This window comes from Necator americanus, chromosome III (assembly GCF_031761385.1).
Source record: "Necator americanus strain Aroian chromosome III, whole genome shotgun sequence".
Taxonomy (NCBI): domain Eukaryota; kingdom Metazoa; phylum Nematoda; class Chromadorea; order Rhabditida; family Ancylostomatidae; genus Necator; species Necator americanus.
The window spans coordinates 7,398,704-7,421,870 of record NC_087373.1 but is presented as its reverse complement, the minus strand read 5'-3'; the positions used below and the strand labels follow the sequence as shown (position 1 = coordinate 7,421,870).

General features: G+C 35.1%; 1 protein-coding gene across 1 annotated transcript in view; it reads left to right on the top strand.

The window, feature by feature from the left end:
- Window positions 1-922: 922 nt before the first annotated feature.
- Window positions 923-23,167, top strand: part of RB195_008865 (uncharacterized protein) — a gene marked incomplete at both ends in the record, with an annotated part of 54,600 nt that continues 32,355 nt past the window's right edge. Inside the window, one exon of the mRNA XM_064195576.1 lies at window positions 923-1,046. Within this exon, the coding sequence (XP_064046721.1) occupies window positions 923-1,046 (124 nt within the window). The remainder of the gene's footprint in view (window positions 1,047-23,167) is intronic.

Here is a 23,167-nt window from a genome sequence, read left to right as displayed (position 1 = left end):
ATTATAGCTTTTTCGGAATATTTATACGCAGTTTTTCTCACTAGATCATGGATTTGGAAACGACAAGTTGGCCGACCAAAAACAAGATGGAGAGATTCGTTCGTATCGGACTTTGGAGAAACATGGATGCGAACCGCTACTACTGATGTGAGCAGATGGAGACAAAGCATGCAACGACACATTGTAACATTGTGATATCGTTCAATAAATAAATAAATAAATAAATAATCTCTTCACCATACATTCTTTGATCTACCAATTCCTAATATTTTCCTTGTACCCTTCTCTATATCCACTAATTTAGTTCTTTTAAATTCGCTTATCGAGAAAAGAGAGATCTACAGTTTAACGAAATTTCCTGCATCCATTGTGCCACCAAATACTGGATCAGTTGTTCCACCATTCTTCCTCGTAACAGAAAAAAAGTGATTTTCTCCGAAGTATTCAGCGTTGGAATGACTTCTGATGAAAAAAGCTTTCGAACCATGGAAAATTTAAAAAAAAAATTAATTCTTTATCGTTGCATAATTTCCAGAATTTTAAATGATGATATTATGATTATTTTGAAAGGATGTGTTTATTTTTACAGTTTCTATGGATTTCAAAAGAAAGAGACGATGAAACACTCAGTGATCTGTGAAATCACATTGTAATACACGAAAAAAGTCTTTTATTTACTGTATTTAATTACTTAAGTTAATTTAATCACCGAATTACTGTATTTCTCTGCGCTTTTTCATCCGTACGTCTTTTTTTTTTTTTTGAAAAATGTCTGGTCTCTTAGAGTAGCCCAGCTTTGTTCTTTGTTTATTCGAAACAATTTTTGTATCATGGATAGAGTGTTTACTTTCTTAGAACCTCCTCACATTCCAATTCCCACCACACATCGATCGATTGATTGATTTCAGGCGCGCGGCGCGCTATGGACGCGTTGGTGTCGCGCGCACGTCGGATCGGTCCGTTACGATCGTTGTCCGATCCGTTACTGCTTGCATTGTTTGCCAATTCCGATTGTATACCCGATAGGGTTCAACAAGGTGTCGTCCGTAAGTTTTTCCCTTTTGTCTATGTGTATGTGTGTGCTTTTTGCCTCTCTTTCTCGGATTTCTCAATCGCAATTCAGGGAAATTGTCCGCTAATTGTCCTTCGGTTGCCCTCCGACAACACATGTATCCTTTTGTTATTGCATCGTTAATCGTTTCTTGAAATGTGTTTGAAAAACTTGTAGAATACTGGATGCAATAAAAAAAAGGCCAACAATTGCTCCTCGGTTCATTTCAGCACCACATTTTTTCCCCGACTACGGCGATTTTTTTTTTCGTGCTGAGCAAAAATTACTCCTTCTCTTCCATTCTTGCCTCTTTTTTACGTATTTCCCCTTAGAAAATCTACCTAAAACCCTTTACTTTCATAATTGTACCAATCCGATGACTTTTTTTTTCCAAACGTGCGCTATTAGCGCCAGTATAGCAGCTCATAGTTGAGTTCTTCGAAGAACAATCAGATTTGAGCTAAGGAGGTATTATTCTTCAAGCGTAAAGCTGGATATGGTAAAGAATACTGTAGCTTAGCCGCGGTATACTTCACCCGCACTATTTATCGCCTTGTTCTTGTGATTTGGAGGTCATGCTTAGCCAACCGTCGTCCTTAATTTATTCATTCTAAATTGAAAAATAAAAAAGTCGGTTTATTCAGAATTTAAATAATTTGAGAAAGAAAGCAAGTTTGGTCCTACTGTACGAAGAATCTCATGTCTTGTTTTATAGAGTATAAACGACAGAACTCCATTTAATCAATGAATAAAACTTTTTTTTATTCCCTTAAAAAAAAGAGGTTAAGGCATAAAAAGAATTTTTCCCGACTTTTATAGCAACAAACCATGTTGACATGCAAAATTTTCGACTTTTTCCCTGAAAATTTGTGAATTACTGTATCCGACTTACTGCTATACAAACTCCACCTTGGATTTAACCTACTCGATAGTATTCAGGAATGCTAAGGCATTTGTGGGCTGAAGTTGTCGACTACATATAAGAATAGCTCGCCATGTCACAAACAATAAATAAATAACAACGGAATTAATCAACTAATGGTGAAGCTATAGGCACAAATGAAAGCCTCATTCGATTCAGAAGATAGCAGTAGCTTGAGCTCTATTCCTAGCACACACTTAAATATTCTAGTTTTTCTCGGGAAAAATTATATAGTTATTTTAAAATTGAAGAGAAAATTCAAACCATCTTTAAAGGCATCACCCCACGAATCTGAAGTGGTACGGTTTTCAGCTGGGTTATGCGTGTACGGAGTCGTAAATTATGGAGAAAAGAGTGATTCCGTCCATTTCATCCCAATTGCCGTAGAAAACGGCCCGGAAGATACGGCTTCGAGTGTTCCGGCGCGTTATTTTCTACAACGAGTTCGATTGGAGCGCGCCAGCCTTGTGCGGCGCTTTCACACCAATTAGGAAGAAATGGACGGAACCATACCCCTCTCCATAATCTACGATCCGGTATACGAATACTCCACCCGAAATCCGTACCACCTCAGATTTGTGGGGTGATGCCTTTAAATGGAGTATTTGATCAGAAACCAATAATATAAACATAATTGCTATTAGTTCACAAAAAATCTGAAAAAGGGTATTCATACAAAAATAAATGACGAGAAATAAAAAGATAAAATATAAAAGTGTTTTATAATATAAAGTGTAGTAGTAGTAATACAGTATGGTAGTATAGTATACTAATATATAAAATAAATATATAATATAGTTACAAATAAAAGATGAAATAAAATTTTAAAAAATATATAAAATGGCGGGAAATAAATAGTGGGTATTTTTTGCTTTTTGTTTTGTTTTTATTTTTGAAAATTTTCTGACGGAGTTGAACATACAATGTATGTTTGGCTTACGATCTCATGTAAACAAAAAGAAAAATTATTGCGTCTCACAAATAATCCGGTTATTCTGGCGGCATTTCAATACAGTTTTTGTCCTGAATAAGAGAGTTTTGAAAGAGTGGACATTGAATTTTTGTAGAAAGGAGAAAGAGAGTATATCTTATAAATTTAAATGAAGTTTTTTCTTTGAATTTCAGTATCGAAAAATGAAAAAAAACATGAGTGTAGAATATTTATTATGAGAGTACCCAGGAGGTCTCGATCTTTTATAGCGTTACTTGAGAGTCCTGAAATACAAATAAATTCAAAAAGAACATTAAAAAGTTCGGTCTCTTAGAGATAAGCAGCCGAGAAGAGAAGCGGAATTTTATTCTCTTCATCGCAGTTGGTTGAGCTATCTACTGTAAGGGAAAAAATTGTGAAAAAATTAAATTGAAAATCCTGAAATGAATCGATGACTCCTATAAAAAGGCTAGTGAACTTATGTTTACATTGACTAAGTGCTGTTTGTCGAACATGTGTAGTTTTTCTTTGATAAGAACTGGTTTCGCTGCCATTTCGCTGAAAATTACTCCAGAATCACATCCACAGCACCTTCGCTATCCTTATTTTCTGTATCAGACATGCTCAGTTTTTTTTCGCGTATAAAAATAAGTTCTGTTGGTAGTTTTCCAGAAAAAGAAGTGTTTTAAAGCCACTATCGAAGCATCTCCCTCATTTCCCTCATTCCCATAATCCCTCAACGAGAGGCTTCTAGAGGAAATGTGACTGTTTTGCATGCTGCTGCGATGGTGGCTCTGGTCGTCGTCGGTTTGTTGTTGTCGTGCGCTGGGCCAGAGCCCGGAGGCTGAGGAATGCGTTTGTGATCCTCGTCGTCGTCGTCGTTAGCTGCAGCAGCAGCGGAGTGTTTGCCTCCCGCTATAGTTATACCCTCGCGATTACTGATTACTCTATATATCATGCATAGATTAGCGTCATTTCCCACGGGTACACAGTCGCTTTTTGTTGTTGTTGTTGTTGTTGTTGTTGTGTGGTGGATGCCGCGCGTTCGTCAACTTCTCTCGTCACCTCTTCTCGGCTCGGAACCTCTCGGCTACCCGCCCCCCATCATCTGTCATTTGCAGATCCCTGAGGTTATACGAACTCAAGTGCATTACTGCAGCTCTTCGAGTGCATAATTTGTGTAAAATTGCGTCATTCAGGTAGTGCCCTGCAGAATTTTCTGCACGATTCTTTTTCAGTGCTCACAGATTTCTGATTTTAAAGGTATTTCTAGAGGAGTTTTATTGTTTTAATGGTCGTTAATGTGCTCATTTCAAAACTTATGGAAATTTCGCGAGAGTACAAGATGCCGATGTGTCTCACTTTTATTGACTTGAAAAAAGGCTTTGATTCAGTTAACACGGAAGCGGTCATGGAAGCTTCGGGCAATCAACACGTCCCTATTCCATTTATAATGATCCTTTGTGATTTGTAGAGGAACATCACGCCACCAAAATATCCCCATTCTACAATGATGTCATAATCGACGTAAAGAGAGGGTTCGACAGAGTGACACAATGTCTCTGAAAATATTCTGTGCCATCCTAGAGGACGTAATTCTAGGTTTGAAATGGGATAAAATGGGACTGATAGTTAAGGGTTGACAGTTACATTTTTTTTTTCGCCAAGGACATCGTTCTGATAACATGCGCATCAGTCAGATAAAACTTATACTAGTCTAAATTGATGCAACGTGTGAAAAGATTGGTCTTTACATGGATCTGGACAAGACGATGTTCATAAGGAACGGATTTCTGACCCCCCTTTTAAGCTTGACGGAACGAGATCCGAATGCTCTAACTGTACATATATATAGCTAGAGGCTAACATGGTGAATGACTTGACCTCCGAGTTGGGCAGGAGGAAACAAGCAGCTTGGAGGCATACAAGAGCATCGAAGATGTAGTGAAGAAAACTATAGTCAGTCGAAGATCAGGATAGATTTATTGGATACAGGCATTGGAAGCACGATCGATCGGACGTTCGAATCCGCCTTAGTGGTCACCAAGTCTTTCATCCTTTCGGGGCCGATCTATTGCCACCAGACTGTCTGGGAGGATAAAAACACTAATTTGACACATCGGCTAGCCACCACAAGTCATTGTGTAGACTAGTTAGTTACACGTACGTGAACCTCAAACGATTCTGAATTGAAGTGAACGTGGTAGCGCGGATCCCAAGCGGATTGATTGACTTTTCCAATGCCTGTAGTTAAGGTTTTTAAAGTTAAGAACTTTAACTTTTACAAACATTGGAAAGTCGCAAGCCAACTCAGTTCCTTTTTCAAGCACATACTTTTGAACCACTTCCAATGATTCTTTCGCTATAGTACTTGCGAAGTGTGAGGCAGCGAAAATGAAATTGAGTCGAGTGTTGATTCAGCCAACACTTGTCATACTCAAAAAATACTCGGGATGAATTTGACAACGTTTTTCTGATGTCTTGGCTGTTTGCAGGCGCAAGGGAATGGTGAGAAATGTTGCGCACGATTTTTTTTCCGCTGATAGAAGTTGACTACAGTGAGTATGAGAATTGAGTATAAACACAATCAATACGTGCACACAAGAAGTACATAACTTTTTACTTTGTAACTGGTAAAAAGATAAAGTTTTTGGGGAATAAATCCACTTGGGATGCGCTAACACGTTTTACTGCAATTCGTAATCGTTGAGGTTTTAGACCGCCCGTTGGCCTATACAATGACTTGCGGGACCAGCCCATGTGTCAAGTCAGTGTTTTTATCCACCCAGACATCCCTGGTACCAATTTATCGACCCCGTGGGGATGGAATGCTTGGTTGGCAATAGGGCGGTTTCGAAACATCGACCGTGTGGCTACAACGGACCTCTAACCGACTGCGCTACACCCGCACCTCTTGTAGCTTATAGCTGTGTATAAACCTTCTGGCGTATCAATCCGCTTGGAATGTGCCTACGCGTTCGGCTTCGCTTCAGAGTCGTTTGAGGTTTGCGCGTGCGTGTCCAGTCTCTACAGTAACTTGCGAAGGCTACCCAGTAGATCTTTCCAGTGTTTTTGTCCTCTAGGACAAATATAATACCAAGTTATCGGTTCCTAAGGAATGAAAAGCATGGTTGGCGCTGAGACGGCTTCGAACCATTAATCTTCCAGTTACAGCGGAACTTCTTTTCGACTGCATTACCTCCCAATCTCTCCCGCCCCCCCCCCCCCCCCCCTTCCGTGGATGTATATGGTTCCTAATAATGATTCAAAGAATGCTCTCATGAATCTTAATTCCTGTGAAAAAATTGTTCCGTTACTTAGAAGAGATAAATTCATCAATAGGAGCCGAAAAGTCGAACTTCTACGTTTGTCTTCTTTGTGAATTCGTGAAATTTTAAAGATTAATTTTTTATTCGGAGAGATTCAATTTGAACTCGAAGTTTCCTTGTATTCTCCAGAAGAGGGAGTAGGAATGTTTTAATAATTATCGTTGCACTTTTCTTTTGCTCCGTAATCCATTTAGAATTGCAAATTATATCTTTGGAAAGCGTTTTTTTTTTCATCGATGTTCGTGTGAATTGAGAAATAGCTGCTGTTTATGGTTTTTTTTTCTACTTTTATCGTAGTCTGAATGGTTTTTTTTCGGGAAATTGTCTATTGAACACGAAATTTTTATGATTTACATTTTTCGTTGCGCCTGTGTTTATATTTTACTGCAGCAACATATTGCGAACGTGAATTGCAAAATGACAAATGGCCGAGATGGGCATATAAATTTTCCGGACGAGCGTTTCTTCTCCCGTTCTATCTATTCATTGCAACCGCGTTTTACAACGTTCAATTTTATGCATTGCCCCGGGTAGCGATGGTTTCTCAAAATTTGGTTAGACGCATCACCCCACGAATCTGAGGTTGTACGGATTTTAGGTGGAGTATTCGTATACGGGATGGGAGAGTATGGAGAGGGGGGTGATTCCATCCATTTCTTCCTAATTGCCGTAAAAAAACGGCCCGGAACCATGCGGCACGTGCACAAGGCTGGCGCGCTCCAATCGAATTCGTTGTAGAAAATAGCGCGCTGGAATACTCGAATCCGTATCTTCCAGGCCGTTTTTTACGGCAATTAAGAAGAAATGGACGGGATCACCCCTCTCTCCATAACCTACGATACCGTATACGAATGCTCCACCTGAAATCCGTATCAGCTCAGATTCCTGGGGTGATGCCTTTAAGGATGAGCGAGGTTGCTTGTTGAACATTTTTTACTTCAGTTAGGTCCTTCTTGACTTTCACCCAGGATCCGAGACAATTCTGTGCAGACATAAATTTTAGCTTTCAAAAAAAAGGATTTAGCTGGACTTTCAAACCTTGCTGTAAAAGAGATTTATACCAAACTTTCTGTGGTTGGGGAACAGTAAGGACCTTCCGTAAAAAAAAAGAACGACCAAACTCTTCACCACAAACTGCATCCAGTAGAAAAGTCAGCTTTTTTTTCTAATTTCTAGCAAATCAAACGAAAGCGCTCTTTCTAATTATGATAGTGTTTTTTTCTTTTTTGGCGCATTTTTGGTCTATGAATATTGAATAAATGATGAAATGTTGTAATGTTGTCTATATATTACGTTTATTTTTTGGAATGATCCATTAAGAACTCATATAATAGCTAAGCGGTAATGAAACTATATTTTTCTTAAATTTAAAGATCATCTACAACGGTTACTTGAAGATTTAATTAAAAATTAAATCTTCAAGTAACCTTTGTAGATTATCTTTAAATAGAAAGAAATTTTTGTTGTTTACTTTCTTCTCACTACTTATCCTCACAAAAACGACTTACTCAGTTTCATTGCAGTTTCAAAATGTTCTAAAAAGTGTTTTTTTTTTCTTCCGATTCACATTTCTTTTCTTGAAAATTATCAATCAATACAGCAGCAATGCGAACGATATTTCAAATGAGTGTCTTTGCTTTCGAAAACAATTTCCTACTAACTTTACGAGCTTTGAAGCAAAGAAAGCATTGGGTGTCCTGGATCGGTCCCGAACTATAGACGATGTAGTTACAAAATCTTTTACTGCGTTACATCCATACTATTAGGGGAAAAACAATTTATGCCTCCATTTTTTAGCGTACAGATCATATTAGAAGCCATTGCCTTAGAAAAAGTTTTTTTTTCTCAATTTTTCTCTTGGAAATCTCTTTAGTTCTACCGTGATGCCCATTCAGATGGATTCATACGTGTGCCGCATTCATGTTTTTTTTTGCGCTGCGCTCACAGTAATCCTGGTAGCCCTTGCATTACACCATTTCAGGATTTTTTTCCTGAAAGAAAAAATTAATGGGCAAGCATTCTCAGCGGGACCTACACATGGACGTCTCATCTCATACTCGTATTAATGATTCATTCATGCTTCGACTGCCGATTGCTGGACGCCTAGTAGTCCTTGAAAGTTGAAGCGCCAACGCAAAAAGAAAAACCTTGCCATTCTCATCATATGTGGAGGAAGGAAATCCTCCTGGGCTTTCAGATGGTTGCTGTCCGAGATAAAACCGGAAATTGTTGTCAGTTTTTCGTTCCTTTCAGCCAACGCTTCTAATCTCTAATGTTGCGCCTCCATGAATTTTAGCCACCTCATCACTAGAAAAAAAAGACAAAAAAATTACCATATTCTGGTTAGTCAGGGGAACTTCTTCGTGGATTGCGTGACTAAATCCTGGATGACTCTTAAAAATGCGGGTTTGCGGCCAGTTATCTGAGCTATCCGCTACTTTTTTCCGATAATCACTTAAGGAAGGTTGCTACGTCATCTTAGACTATAGGTTAAGGCGTATCTGAGGAATTTTCTGGAGCAGAAAAAAAAATCTTGGAATTTTCTTCGCAAAAAAAGAGCAGTGTTGCCTTTAGATCTAATGTTAATGTTCTATAGATTCGTTTAGAACAAAAATGCCCTTTTATTTTTTTCTTTCTTTTTTCTTAATTCTTTGTTCGTTTTCTTTCCTCTCCTCTCTTTGCCACCTTCATTTTGAGTTTTGAACTTTTCTCATGTGATTACAACAATTCTTTTCTGGAGTTTGAGCATTGAACAGAAACTATGTGACTCTTTTATGGATTGAGCAGCAATTTATCCTAGAAACTACTTTAATATGCGTTAAGAGGCTCACCACATGCCGTAATTACTTTGAGATCCAGCTCAGAGTTGCTAAGAAGCGTCTGCTCATCAATCCTCTGAAACATTCTCCTCTATGTGTTTCCTTAGAAACTTTTTATTTATGAAAATAGTAAGTTAAATAGTATCGAATTGTGTAAAAATGTAAAAAAAAAATCTAAAAATGCAAAAATATAAAAGTATAGTAAAGATAAAAAAACAATAAAAATTAGTAAAAAAGAAAATTTATAAAGTTAGTGAGTAGTCTATTCCACTTTTCGAGGCCAAGACTCAAAAAAATTCGAAGTGAGGATTTTTTTTTCATTTACAGAATAGATTGGATTAGTATAGTATATAATTTCATATTATAGTTTTATGATTACATTAATAAAGTATATAATTCCTATAGTAAACCTAGATTTATGGAATTCTTTGTGGATTTAAATCTTTCATAATACCACTATTTATTGAGTACCGATAATCGATCGATAGCGATTGGAAATGGCCGAAACTATACGAATGAATTTTGCTAATTGCTAATATGAAAATTATATGATTGGAGCTGCATCCACGATATGTTCCGGAATAGAAATATTCCCTCTATTTTCTCGGGGATGGAGAGAGAGAACTTTTTTACTTGTGATCAACCTTAATGGCATACAGTTGCTAATCGTTAATAAAAAAAACCACCATTTTTACAATTTTCTTCACCGCTTTTGTCAAAAAAGGAACAAAAACAAAAAATTCACAACTTCCACATTTTTCTCAGCGCTTTTTTCGAGAAAAAATACGCAACAGTCTTTTTCAAAGGCTGATGGGACTCTGAGAAGACTTAATTTCTTTTTTTTTTTTGTTCTCCAAAGAAAAAAAAGCAGAGGAACATTGAAACAGTTCATAAAACACCATTTGGAGCGCTTTTCCGGATGGATTATATGGATTCTAAACTTCTCACTGGCGGTAACGTTTCATAAACCACAGTTGAGTGATTTACCTTAGGCTAAACCATTACCTTAGGGTGGTAATTTAATGTCTATTTGATGCAAAATTACCACTTTTCTCGTTGAAGCTGGGTAACCTATAGTTGAGCGCTTTTTTCTTCTCCTGGATTGTTGGTGTAGTGGCGAAAGTTTAGATGGTTTCCAGGAGAGGTCTTCAAAAAACAGTTGAAAAAGATTTCCTAGGATTCAGGGATGTCTACATGAAACCCTCTAATAAGCATAAAAATTTTCCTTTTTTTTCCTTTTTTCCCTAGGATTAAGTGATGTGTACATGAAACACTCTATCGACGATGGAAATAAAAGTGAATAAATAATAGTAAATAAAAACTGAAGTAAAAAATAAAATAATGAAATTAAAGTTAAAAGTGAATTACATGAACCGACTTTAATGCTTTAGTCGCCTAATTTGTTTGCTACTATGCTTTGAGCTCATGCTGATCTGCTTATCCTTAGATCGGGGACGTAACGTTACGCAGCTGATCCTGAGTGCGCGCGTGTGCGTACAGCTTGCGTTCGGCTTGCGTTACGTAATCGTTTCCAGGTTATTCGCGTTCGTATAGGCGCCGTTTCACTCATCGCTGACGTCGTCGTCGTCGTGTGTTTCGCCCGGCATTTCCACGCTTGACCAGCTTTCCGAATAATTAATGCGTTGAGAACGCCCGTCGCGCTACCGCCTTCGTTTTTTTTTATTTTTTCGTATTCACGGCCACGTAACTAATTAAACATACGGTACATACTTGCCGGCGCGCGCACACCCACACATATTCTCGTATTCTTCCACGTATGTATCCGAATATTCGAGAAGACGGAAGATCACGGCAATACTTCGGATGATTCCTTCCTCTTCGTTTCCCCATTCAGCTCACCTCACTCTAATTAGAGTGGAAGTAATTATTTTGAAGTAATTATTTACGACTTGGAGAGATTTTTCGCTATCGCTGAAACGTTCGTGATTGGATGACTCGGCCACAATTTCACAGTCTCCATTCAAATTTATTTCTCATTTAATTCAATCTTAATTACTTATTTTTCAATCACCTCGATTATTTATTTCTATTTCATAACTTTGCCTTCTTTTCTTCTTCAAAAATTTTCTTCTTTTTTTTGCAAAATTGTTTCCCTATACGCACAACATCTGTGGAATTTTTTATGAGTCTTCGATTAAAAAAATGCTTAACTTTGCCGAAAACCTGAGTCATATCAGAAAAAAACGAAATTTAAAATTCAAAACAAAATTTTTGTATGAATAATTGGTTATTTATGATATTTAAGAACTCATTTGAATGACTTTTTGAGCTTCTTTTCCCCCTGGAATTTCCTGAATGCATGAAAAATGCTAAAAATAGTTTTCTTTCCTTGAATTCTGAGGGTGTCTTTTCGCTGGTTTTACCAATATTTTTGTATTATTTTAATAAATTGGCAAGTTAAAATCATTATCCATTTACGCTGCGATTAACGATTACGCGCTGATCTCAATCAGCAACGAATTGTCGAATAATCGAATGAATAAGTAGAAGGTTTTGGTCTGTACCAATCCGAAAAACATTATTTAAGAAAATGCTTAAATTTGCTGAAAACCTGTGGCATATCAAGAAACAAGGAAAAAGAATTTAAAAGGAGATTTCTGTTCAAAAAATATTTATTCATGATAAACTCTTTTGAAAAAATCAAAAATCAAATCATGATAAACTCATTTAAGAACTCATTTGAAGAAATAAAAAAATAGAGAATAGGAAAATAAATGTGCACGTTTTATGTATCAAATGAGAGCGTGTGATCGATTTTTTTTCCAGAAAAAAAAAAAGTTTCGATTCCGTAGCAGTTCCCTCGTATCTTCGACTCCTAATTTCTTGAGAATTCTTCAAATTTTCTTCCTCGTTTTTGATCTACGGTCCGATAGAGGGGAGCCGCCACCACAGCACGTACGTCTCTGATGCGTAGATGATGTTTTTCTTGCACAACGACATATCCTTGTTTTGACGGGAATGAATGAAAGAAAACCGTGTCGTTCATGGACGCGATGGAGCTCATCACGACGCCTCATAATCATTAAGAGGAAGAAGCGTAGCGTATTGTATTCGCTCGCGTTTCTTTTTTTCTCCATCCATATCCACTTCGAACATCCGTTTCCAATTAAACCTCTTTATTTTTCGCGGCTGTAATTTTAGATAATTGCAGCGGAACCCGGGACGTATATCACCAAATACTACATACCTCATTTCTTACGTTAGTCCTCTCGGCTTCTGGAAATAGCAAATTCCACATTGAAATAATAGAAATTTCCTTCTTCGGATACTTTCCTGAATTATTGTTAATTTCCTGACTTTTTCACTGGTGTCTAAGGCCACATTTTATCTGATAAGCTTTTTTTTATTTTTCTCAAACGTAGTCTACTTTTTTATTATTTATCTTATTTATCTGTTATGTTTTTTTTTATTTTTCTAAAAATGTTTTTAATGCGTTTCCTCCGGGACCTCATTATTCGCTTTCAAAACCTCATATCTTTCCTTGACCAAAAAAAAAGAACTAGAATGTAGATTTAGAGAGATTGTAGTAGAAAAAAGTAATTGATTGGAAACGAATGGGAGAAAAATTTTCGGAGAATCACCTAACATCCAAAAAATCGTTACGCGTTTTTTTTTTTTGAAGAATTGTCATGTTTTATATTTATCAAGTTGCTTACTTTTTTTATAGAACTTCTCCTAGGAAAGAAAGAGGAAAGAAATAAAAATAAAAAAGATTAGAAAAAAGAAAGAAGAAGAAAGAGTGAAAAAAATTTTTAAAAATAAAAATTTTCGAAAAAAAATTAAAATAAAAAATTAAAAATGCTATTTCATACCTTGCAATATTTTAAGGATGAAAATAGATTTCACATTTATTTATTTCTGTGCTTTAGATTTGCTGTAGATTATTCGAGAGTGGGTTCTAAGTTGAGCCATAGCCAAAAATAAAGACAGTTTTTAAGTTTTTAATTTTATTTCTTTACCGTTATTTATATTATTATTTACTTTAATTTTCGAGAAATAATGTATTCCAGTTGTTGTCCAGGAATTTTTTTTCCAACATTCAACAAGCTGTTTGATGAATCGACGATGAAAATCATTCGATCTACTCTCGAAAACTTATCATTCGATCTCGTTTCGAAAAATTTGTCTAACCGCAAGTTTTCGGCTCAATAATCAAGAAAAAACGCTGTTACCTTTGCATTAACCCAGTAGGTAGCGGGTGTGCATTAACGGAGACCAAAAAAGCAACGGGACTTACATTTTTACCTGTTCTTACATTGTTGTAACCTAATTCCCATGTAGAATTAGTTACTTTATTTCCCAGCGCTAATTTTGTTCCCGAAATTTTCAAAAATCTTTTCTGCTTCTAATTTGAGTAATATTTTAGGTAACATTTCTTTCCCTAAAACTCAGAATTCTCGAAATTTCCCGAAATGTTTTTTGTTTCTAATTAGGATAACATTTTAAATAACTTTTCTTCCGTAAAATTAGAAACAAAAAAAAGAAAAAACGTGCCTTCTGCAAACGTATTGCAACACCCCTACCTCTGTCTTAAAAATCCGTCGCCCTACAGATTTATCAAACTGTTGGAATCCTTGCGAGTGAGCAAATTTAAAATTTAAAAATATCATTCAAAAAATAGTTCGTTTGTAATATTTTGGAGCAGATTTTCCACAACTAAGAATGTATGCCTTTTTTTTATTAAACATTAATGGAAACTCTTTTTTCAATTTTCGAAAAGAATGGAAATTTTGAATCCAGATATGATGTGGGATACCGAAATGTTTTAAATTACCTTCTTTTCGTAAACGTTTCGTCAAATTTTGAGAAATCAGACGTGAATCCTTTGAGCACCTCATAATTCATAATATATCCGCGAGAGATGCCAAGGCCAGGATGGCGGGGGTGTGAAAGTAATAGTAACGAAAGTTTGAGAATCTTTGTCTATTTTTATGCCACACATTTTTTAAAAACCAAATTCTTGAAATATATTTGAAATCGGCGGCTCCGTTACTTTTTAATGATTCAAATCTAAATTTCCCCCATTCCCAAGGATTTCTACGGATTTGTCACGGATTTTGAGACAAAATTTACTACTCTAGTAATTAGGTAATTAAGTTAAGTTAAGTATTAAGTGATTAAGTAATTAAGTAAGTTAAGTAATCTAGTGGTGCCTTCCTCTGTTATTTCGCATTGCTGAATTCAAATTAGGTAACCTAATTTAAAATTTTTTTTCTACATTTCTGTCCCATTTTATCCCATTTTTATGCGTTTCCCCTTGTGAATGTACATTCTAATTACCCGATTCTCCATTTTTCATTTATTTTTGTACGAAACACTGAAAAAAAGAGGAACTCATCAAATATTCTTAAAATAAGACATATATGGAAATTTTTATTCCGACTTGCTGTTGTTTTTTTTTGTCCTTATTCTCTAATTTCAATTCTGTTCGTTCCGATTAAATTACTAATATATAAAATTTCATGTTGCTCTTTAATCTCTTATGCCTTTTTTTCCAAATTCTTCATTTCGAATTTCTTTTTTTTTTCCTCAAAATTAACTGCTGTCAATGGGTGTTTCGTTCATTTCGTCAGTCAGTTCAGGTCTGGGGGTGTCAGAGCGTTCGCCGCAGAGCACATTATTTTCTCATGCGCATCACACTCGAATCTGTACTCATAGCGTTCTTAAAACATAGCAAAACGTGTGAAATTTTAGCTCAATTTATTTAGAATCATTTTTGTAACTTTTCTCCTTGAAGTATTGATTAGATCACTGATGGATTAGGCAGTTTAGCTGATATCTTTTCCCTTTTTCTTCCTGGAAACGACATTTTTCCCTTATCATACTTTATGCGAAAAGATGCATGGAGAATAAATCCATAAAAATTCAAGGCTAACGCAATTTCTTTTCTTCTTCTTTGCTTTGTTAATATTGAAAAATTTTCAATTTCACTTGAAAATTCCACCCGAAAATTCTCCAGTAGTGAGTTTTTAGCTGTTTTTTGTGTGATTTTCTGCTGTTTTTTCCCTTATTTTATTAGAATAACTTTTTTTCTTTATTGGTAACAACATTTTGTTTAATCGACTGAGAGAGAGAGAGTTGCTCATGCTTAAAATTAACGCCTTAACACCTTAATTTCTTATCTGTTGAGGATCTGCTCTGTTAAGTACATCTGAGTTGTACTTTTTGTACTTTTGGAATGAAATCGAAACGAAATTTTGTATTTTATCTAAGGATTTCTAGTGAAAGAAATAAAAGGTTTAAGCGAAAATGTATGTACCTCTTACAAAATTTTTATAATTTTCTTTAAAGATATAGTGTGGTTGAAATATAAAGGAGCATAGAAAAATACTTACGTGTAGACTTTTGTACTATTATATGTATTTGATAAAATCGTTCTACAATTTCCAGAATTGAAAGGAATTTTTTCATGTATTTTTTCTTCTACTATCTTTTATTTTTTCCCTTTTGATTTATAAGTTTTATCCATTTGATTGACTTGTAGGGAACAAAAATCCAATAAATTATGAAAATTTTTAAGTCTTGCAGTTTTATTCTATTGAATAATCTCATGACTTACGCAGTATATGATGCTTTCTTTGTTCGTCGGAAGTAAGTAGATAAATTTTACATACTAGTTACCAAATACAGTACAATCCAGTACAGTACAATACATTATAAAATACAATACAGTACGACACAGTACTAGATACAAGCTGAAAAAAGGACCTTTTTTTTTAGGATGCACTCTCCTCAAATTTTTAAAATCACCCTTTGTCTTTCACAATTTGAAATTTTAATGTGATTCCTCCAAAATTCATCCGCAGACTTTAGTTCATGGAACTGAAAAAAACCACATTATTTGTGGAATGACCCAGTATTTGTGGATAAAGATTCAATGAGATCATATGGACAATGCGAAATTTAGTTTCTATTTATTTTTTACACACACTCTGTCGGCTGGTGAAAACCACATATAAAGGAATCCGTGCTAGCAGCGCAGCAATAAGCTAAATATAATGTATGCTGCGCTATTAGCGATTTTTTCAACTAATTCTTCAAACTTGGACTTTTTTATGTGCCCTATGGTTGGTTTCTCCCGTAACTCTTGGGATTCTTTTTTTTTTTGTTGTTTGAATTTTCAAACGAAACATTTTCTCCCAAAGTTCCAAAAATATTTGACGGAGTAAAGCAAGGGTGAGTTTTGACGTCAGGATTCAGTGAAATTTACCTCGTCTTTAATCTCCTTTAGGAAAAAAGTCTTAAAAAGCAAGGAACGGAACGGAAGGGAGAAAATGCCATTAGACATTTAACCAGCTGCCTATTTATGTTATTTGCTATTCATCCATGCGTTAGCAACAGAATGTTCTTGAAATTTCCGGAGAATTTCCGTGTTAAAAACTTTCTGCAACTGCTTTTCTGCAGAGTTGCATTTGCGTTGAATTTCGTTTAAATATTTTATGAATTTCAGCGGTTCATAATGATAGATAATGGGAGTTTTTAGATAAAGCATGGTTTTTCCCGGAAGAACACAGTTAGCGAGGCAAGAAATATTAATTCGGCGAGCGTTTTCGTGAATATCTTTTTTTCGCTCTCATCTGTAAAATAAAAAGTAAACGGATTTACATTCTATTTATATTTTACCGAGAATTACCGTTCTTACCGTAACCAGTGTAGTTCCTGCGCTTTTCCTGGAGTTTTTTTTTTTCCATTAGCCCTTTTTCACCCGAGAATTATTCACTCCAAAGTTCTTTTTCTTATTTCTAGAGGTTTTTTTTCAAGCAAAAACCTTTAACTTTAGGGGTAAAACTAAGTTTAACTTTAACCTTAGCGGCAAAAACAGGAAAAAAAATTGGAGAAAAACAAAGAATAATGGAAAAAACGGGCACTGAATTTGTGTCCCCCTTATTTTCTGGGAAAACATCCTTTCGTTTTGTGCTCGTGTGCTCTATGGTAGGGTATGTAGGTATGATTTTATGCGTAATCCTTAGGTTTATAATTGTCTAATTTTTTATTTGTATTTTATTTCTATTTTTTATTTATAATTATTTTGATTTTTATCTATAAGCACAATCTTCTGGTTGTAACAGTGTTAATGAGCATAACACGCTCTAATCGAAAAATAGAGTTGATTTTTAAATTTATGAAGAATCGTTATTGTATTATTATTATTATTATTATTATTATTATTATTATTATTATTTACTTATTTTAATCATTTTTCATATGTAGAATAGCACCAAGAGTAAATAAATAATTTTGACGAAGAAATTACCCTCATTTCCCTCCGTACGAGCCGAGCTCGCCGTATAACGTTCCTACATGCACATATATTCGTAGAATATGCGCTGAGAGTGTTTGTAGCTGGATTTTCGGCACGACTGAATATACAAAGCTTATGGAATTTTTTTTCTCCCCCGATCCGATTCTTTGCCTTCATTCACGCTTCAGCGAATAAATTCTCACTTTTTCTCTCCTCACAAAAAAATGGCTTTAAATTCGTGAGAATTTTAAAGCCGATGTACTTTGTAGTTATACACTTTTGGCAGCAGTACTGTAATTTGTCAAATTGAAAGTTTATTTTAAAATATTGGAAAATTTTCAAATTTCGAGTGACGCTAGCGCCTTTGCTTGCGAGAGGACAGCTAGTGGGCGCTCCTTCCTGACGCTGTTCCTACCGCTTGCTGGAAGACGCGATGGGTCCGTCTGTTTTCTCGGGCGCCCGCACGTTATTTGGTGTTTCGTTGAGAGTTTTGGTGCAACAGAGAAGTTTTCCACGTCGTTTTTCTAGGTTTTTTTACGGGGAATTGACAAAAGTCGTGCATGTACTCGTGAGATATTTTCATCTATCCGTGGAAAGATCCCTACACCATCAATTTCGTGGTGTTCTGCTTTGATCATTTATTTGGTGACAAAAAATGAAAAAAAAAACTGAAGTTGAAAAAACTTAAAAATAACACCCCCTAAGTTTTAATGACAATTAAATTGGCAAAATAGTCAGATCTACTGGTGAAAACCTTGTGGAAAAAAATAGTATACAGTGAAGAAATTCCAAGAAAAAAAAATAAATAAAATAAAGCTAAAAGATAAAAAATAAATAATAATATAAAATAAAAATGTTAAATGAATATACATATATATTTTTTACTATAAATAGATTCTAAACGGCTGTAGTAACCAGTAAAAATTCTTGTCGGGAATTATTCAATTTAATTTAATTCCATCTATTGACGTCTATACATGTGACAGTTGAATTTAATTAATCACTAATTGTATGACGTTAATTACCGTTCTGTAATTAAAGTGTTGTTGTCGACAACGTCATTTTCCTCGGCTTTGTTCACGTGATTTTTTTCCGCTGCCGCCTCAAACTGCGTCCCTCGAACGAAAACCATCCACCACCATCGTTCTTCTCAGCTCAGTACCTACATACGTCCCTGAATCACGTCACCTCACATATTCTGCCATTATTTTTTTTATGGCATTATTTATAAATTTGACAAGTTCCCAGTTATTTATCAGTTGAATTATGTTGGATATATTCAAATATAAAATAAATAAATAGATAAATAAATGAATAATAATGGGTTTAAATGCAATGGCAGCAATGATTATTTATAGTTTTAACAAGCCCTCCCCATCCCAGCCATTTATCAGTTGGATTATTTTTAATATATTCAAGTGTAAAATAAATAAATAAATGAATAATAATGAAAACTTTAAAAAAATTGAAAAGAAAAATGAACAATAATTAAAACTCGAATTATAAAGTATTATTTATTGAAATATTAATTTAACTGAATATATTTAGCATATTTAGCATTTGAACACATTTTCAGTTGATGTAGTTAAAAGATTTTAAATAAACAAATGAAGAAGACATCGATTCTGCTTCTGTCACTATAAAATTTGCCTATTTACATTTCAACAGTTCTCTTTAAGTTTTCTTTCGTCTTTTTGTAATTAAATCGAGCAAAAAAAAAGAGATAGAGAAAAAAAGACAAGAAGGAGACTTTTTTTTTCAATTCAAAAATTATACAAGGGTCGGAATCCTACATGAAACTCTAACAGCTGCTTTTATTTTCTCACTGTTGTCTTTTTTTCGATTCACTGCCCGGATACTGTATTTATTTAGGTCTTTTCTTATTATAATTTTCTTTCTCCAAACGTTTAAGGGCAGCTAATGTCTTTTTGGAATGTTATTAAACGTAGTAAATAAGTAAATAGATAAATAAATAAAGTTTAGGTTACCACAAACTTTCCGCGACGACGTCTTTTTTCATATAATTTTCTCTCCTTTTTTTCTATGCGTTTTCTTTTTTTTCTTCGATTTCTTTTCCATTCTGAGACACAACTACTGTACCAAAATTTTGCGTATATAACGAGAAATCGACTAGTATTTATATTTATTACCATGTTTATTATTATTATTATTATTATTATTATTATTATTATTATTATTATTATTATTATTATTATATTTATTATTTTGACACATAATTACTATACCAAATTGAATATATTTAAATTGAAATCTTAATATATTTAAATGTAAAATAAATAAATAAATAAATAACAATAAGTTAAAACTTGAATTATAAAGTATTAATTTGCATTTTTTGAGAAAAGCTCCCTAATAACGTGTTTTATTTTCTAAATAAATGGTTGATACTGTAAATGAACCTATAGGCTATAAAATTATGATCAATAATTGTTCGCGTTTCCAATTTCTTCTGACTCCTTCAGGCCGTCAAGGAGGACCGCCACGAGGTTACACTTCAACTTGTTGTTATATGGGGGGCCTGGTCTGGAAATTAGATTCCGCGATGATTCCCTACGTCCAATTCTCCGACTCTTCTCATTTATCGAAAGTTTAAATTGAAACCATTCCGTGGTTTGATGGATGTAGTTTTTTTTTTGTCGTTCATTATCATTTTCTATGGAAGAACGAAAATCCTATTCTTTCAGCGTCATTCGCTTGACATCACAGTTTTCGGTTTAATCCAGAATTATGTAATCCTCAATTTACACACACGCAAAAATTAATAGTTTTTAAAAATCGGCAAAATCATTTTCCTCTATTTTGCTGTTTGCGTGTTTTTCCATCTAATTCACCTTTCACTTAAGAAGTAATACTTGAAAAAAATGCAAAAAAAAACTACTCTTAATTTTTTTATATTCTTTCTATGCGCTACAGGCGCTTCCGTCCTTCTTTGTAATTGCTGAGGGGATTCATGAAATTCTTCAGGATTTCTCTCCATGTTTCTGCTGGAACAGGTTCATAAAAAAGTGAGGACAGAGTTCAGTCAGAAATTTGACAATTATAAATAAATAAATAAATAAATTTTCGAACAAATAAATTTGGACATAAATTTTGGTTATTCACTATTTCTTTCACTCACTATTTCTCAACAATGGGACAGTCCGTCGACGAAATTTTTAATTAATTTTTATTTTTAATAAATAGATACCTTTCTGTCTGGATACCTTTCAATCGCCTCTAATTCTAATTTGCACTCATGAATCGGTTTAAAAAAAATCACATTTTCTTTCTCTCGTATTCATAGGTGCAATAGGGAGCAGACGGGCCTTCTCAGGTGAAGGGGTCTGGCCCATAGTGTGCAGCTTAAAGGTATCACCTCACGTATCTGGGGTGGCACGGATTTCATGAAAAAACGGCCCGGAGGATGCGGCGAGTGCACAAGGCTGGCGCGCTCCAATCGAACTCATTGTAGAAAATAGCGCGCCGGGATGCTCGAAGCCGCATCTTCCGGGCCGTTTTTTTTACGGCAGTTAGGAAGAAATGGCCGGAATCACCCTCCTGCCCATTATCTACAATCCTGTATAGGCACCCACCGCCCACTGAAATCCGTACCACTCCAGCTTCGTGGGATGATCCCTTTAAGAAAAGGAAGTCCCTTCGCCTTTCATTCAAAAGTAAAGGGTTCTTTTTGGGCGACCGAACAAAAGTGAACGGGGTCCTTTCCTCAAATGTACAAAGGCGAAGAGGGTCGGAGCACCGGGTCCCACTACCGCATCTATGTTTGCATTATGGATCCGTGAGGTTTACCTTACTTACTGGTTAATTTATCCTATTTTATTCGACCATACGTCTGGATGCGATGACGTCTAGCATCGGCGTGGTCAGCATTTATGAAGCAGCAATATAAAAACAGCTCTATGCTTTTAATTTATACAGTATTCTTAGGCAATTCGTTTCTAAATACTCTCTTCTTCATTTGTTTCACATGTTTCTCACGTGATAGGAAACTGCTACCGCTACAATTCTATGTTTAAACCAATAATAAAAATAGCCATAAATCTTAATTTTGGAATTTCATTCTATTCGAATTTTTAATTTCATTCGAAAAATGTTCTGAAAAAAGGCGATTTTGCCGGAACATATTAGCCAATAAGATTTTTTGACAATCTCGTGCATAGCTCACTGAAAATTAATGCGAAAAATTTTAATGCAAAAAAAAAATGTCGTCGTCATTAGTTTCATTCATCTTCATATTCTACGTCCGCCAAAAATCAGAGGAAAAATCTTGAAAATATCCTTTAAAAGTTTTTTTTTTCAAGACTTGAGGTGAGGTTCTGGAAAAGGAGGGAGAAAGAAGCCTTTCTTCCACTTTTCCTTCCGATTTTCCGGCACATTTGAGGGGAGTTCGGCTGGAAGAAAATTTCAAGGATTCGATAGATGCCTTGTTCTACATATGTAAGCAATACCATAAATTTTAATGGGATGGATGATTTCCTATGCTAAACGTTATGATAGTCGAGCTGGAAATGGCGTTTCATCTTTTGCTTTGTGTTTTGCGAAATGCGAAATGCAAAACATCTTTTTTTTTACCGCAGCATACAGCATCGCTTTTCCTTTTCTTTTTCCATTTTCTTTTCTTCTGTTGGGCGAATTTCAAGCAGGTGATCGTCAAGTAGGCCCGATAAGATTATGGAAATAGTTGATAAGCAATCAACTGAAACCGAATGTGCTGGGGTAATTTCTATGAATTGTTGATGAGGTCTCGTTCTATGTAGGCGCTACACTCAACTCATTTACTCGTGGTGTTGTTCATCGTTGATATAATCAATTTCTATGTTTTGCATATACAATTTTTCGTACTACAAATTAGCAATTTTATTTATTATCATTTTTATTATTCATTATTTCTATTTATTTTTAATTTTTGTGTTGCACTTTTGATCTAATCAATTCCCATATTTCATACCTCTAACATACTCCTAATGTAGCAATATGGCGAAGAAACATGGAAATCCTGGATTTCTATGGAGTTACTGTTGCAAAAAGTCTTTTTTTCAATGTTTTCTAGTTTTGGCGAAACTTCGCCCCATCCTGACCCTAAGATTTCGACAAATTCGTCTTTATACCTAAGCCCTAAAAATCTTCTGAGGTTTTTGATGCTTTCTTTCTAACGCTCTTTTTTTCCCGGATTTTTCCACATGAACGAATCTAATAAATATTAATGATGAATGTTTGTCTTATATTTTTGTTTTATTCATCTACTCTTTTCTTTGTACTTCGTTCTTCATTTATTCTTTCAATTTTTTTCTGTACTTTATTTTATTTCCTTCATAACGGATGGAAGAGTAGTGGTTTAAAGTAGGAAGCATATTGTTTAAGTGAATTCTCTCTACACTCCATTAATTGTTAAGAGCTTATTTTAGGTTACTGTAACCCAGCAGGTACGGTAGCTCCGCCTCCGGTGGAGCCTTTGGTTCATTCGTTCAGGTATTTCCCGATCCTCAACACATTCCAGGGGAAATTTGCTCACGTTTTTTTTTCCCCTCGACTCAACACTACTTTTTATTCCACACATCCTTCAACTCATCCATCTAATCGCTTTACTTCATACGTTTCTATTGTAATAATGTAAAATTTGCTACTGTAGACGTTCCGGACCCGACTAGAATTTTTTCCCTATAATCATACGATTAATGGAGTTGTTTCATCGGATCGGCGCCTACTACTGCAAGTCAGCAGCGCATTTCTCATTAACCATGCGCTGAATCATGTGCTGGAATGATCCTGAGAGAAAAAGAATAATGGAATGGCGACATTCAGCATTTATTAGCATGGAATTGGAACGAAAGCAC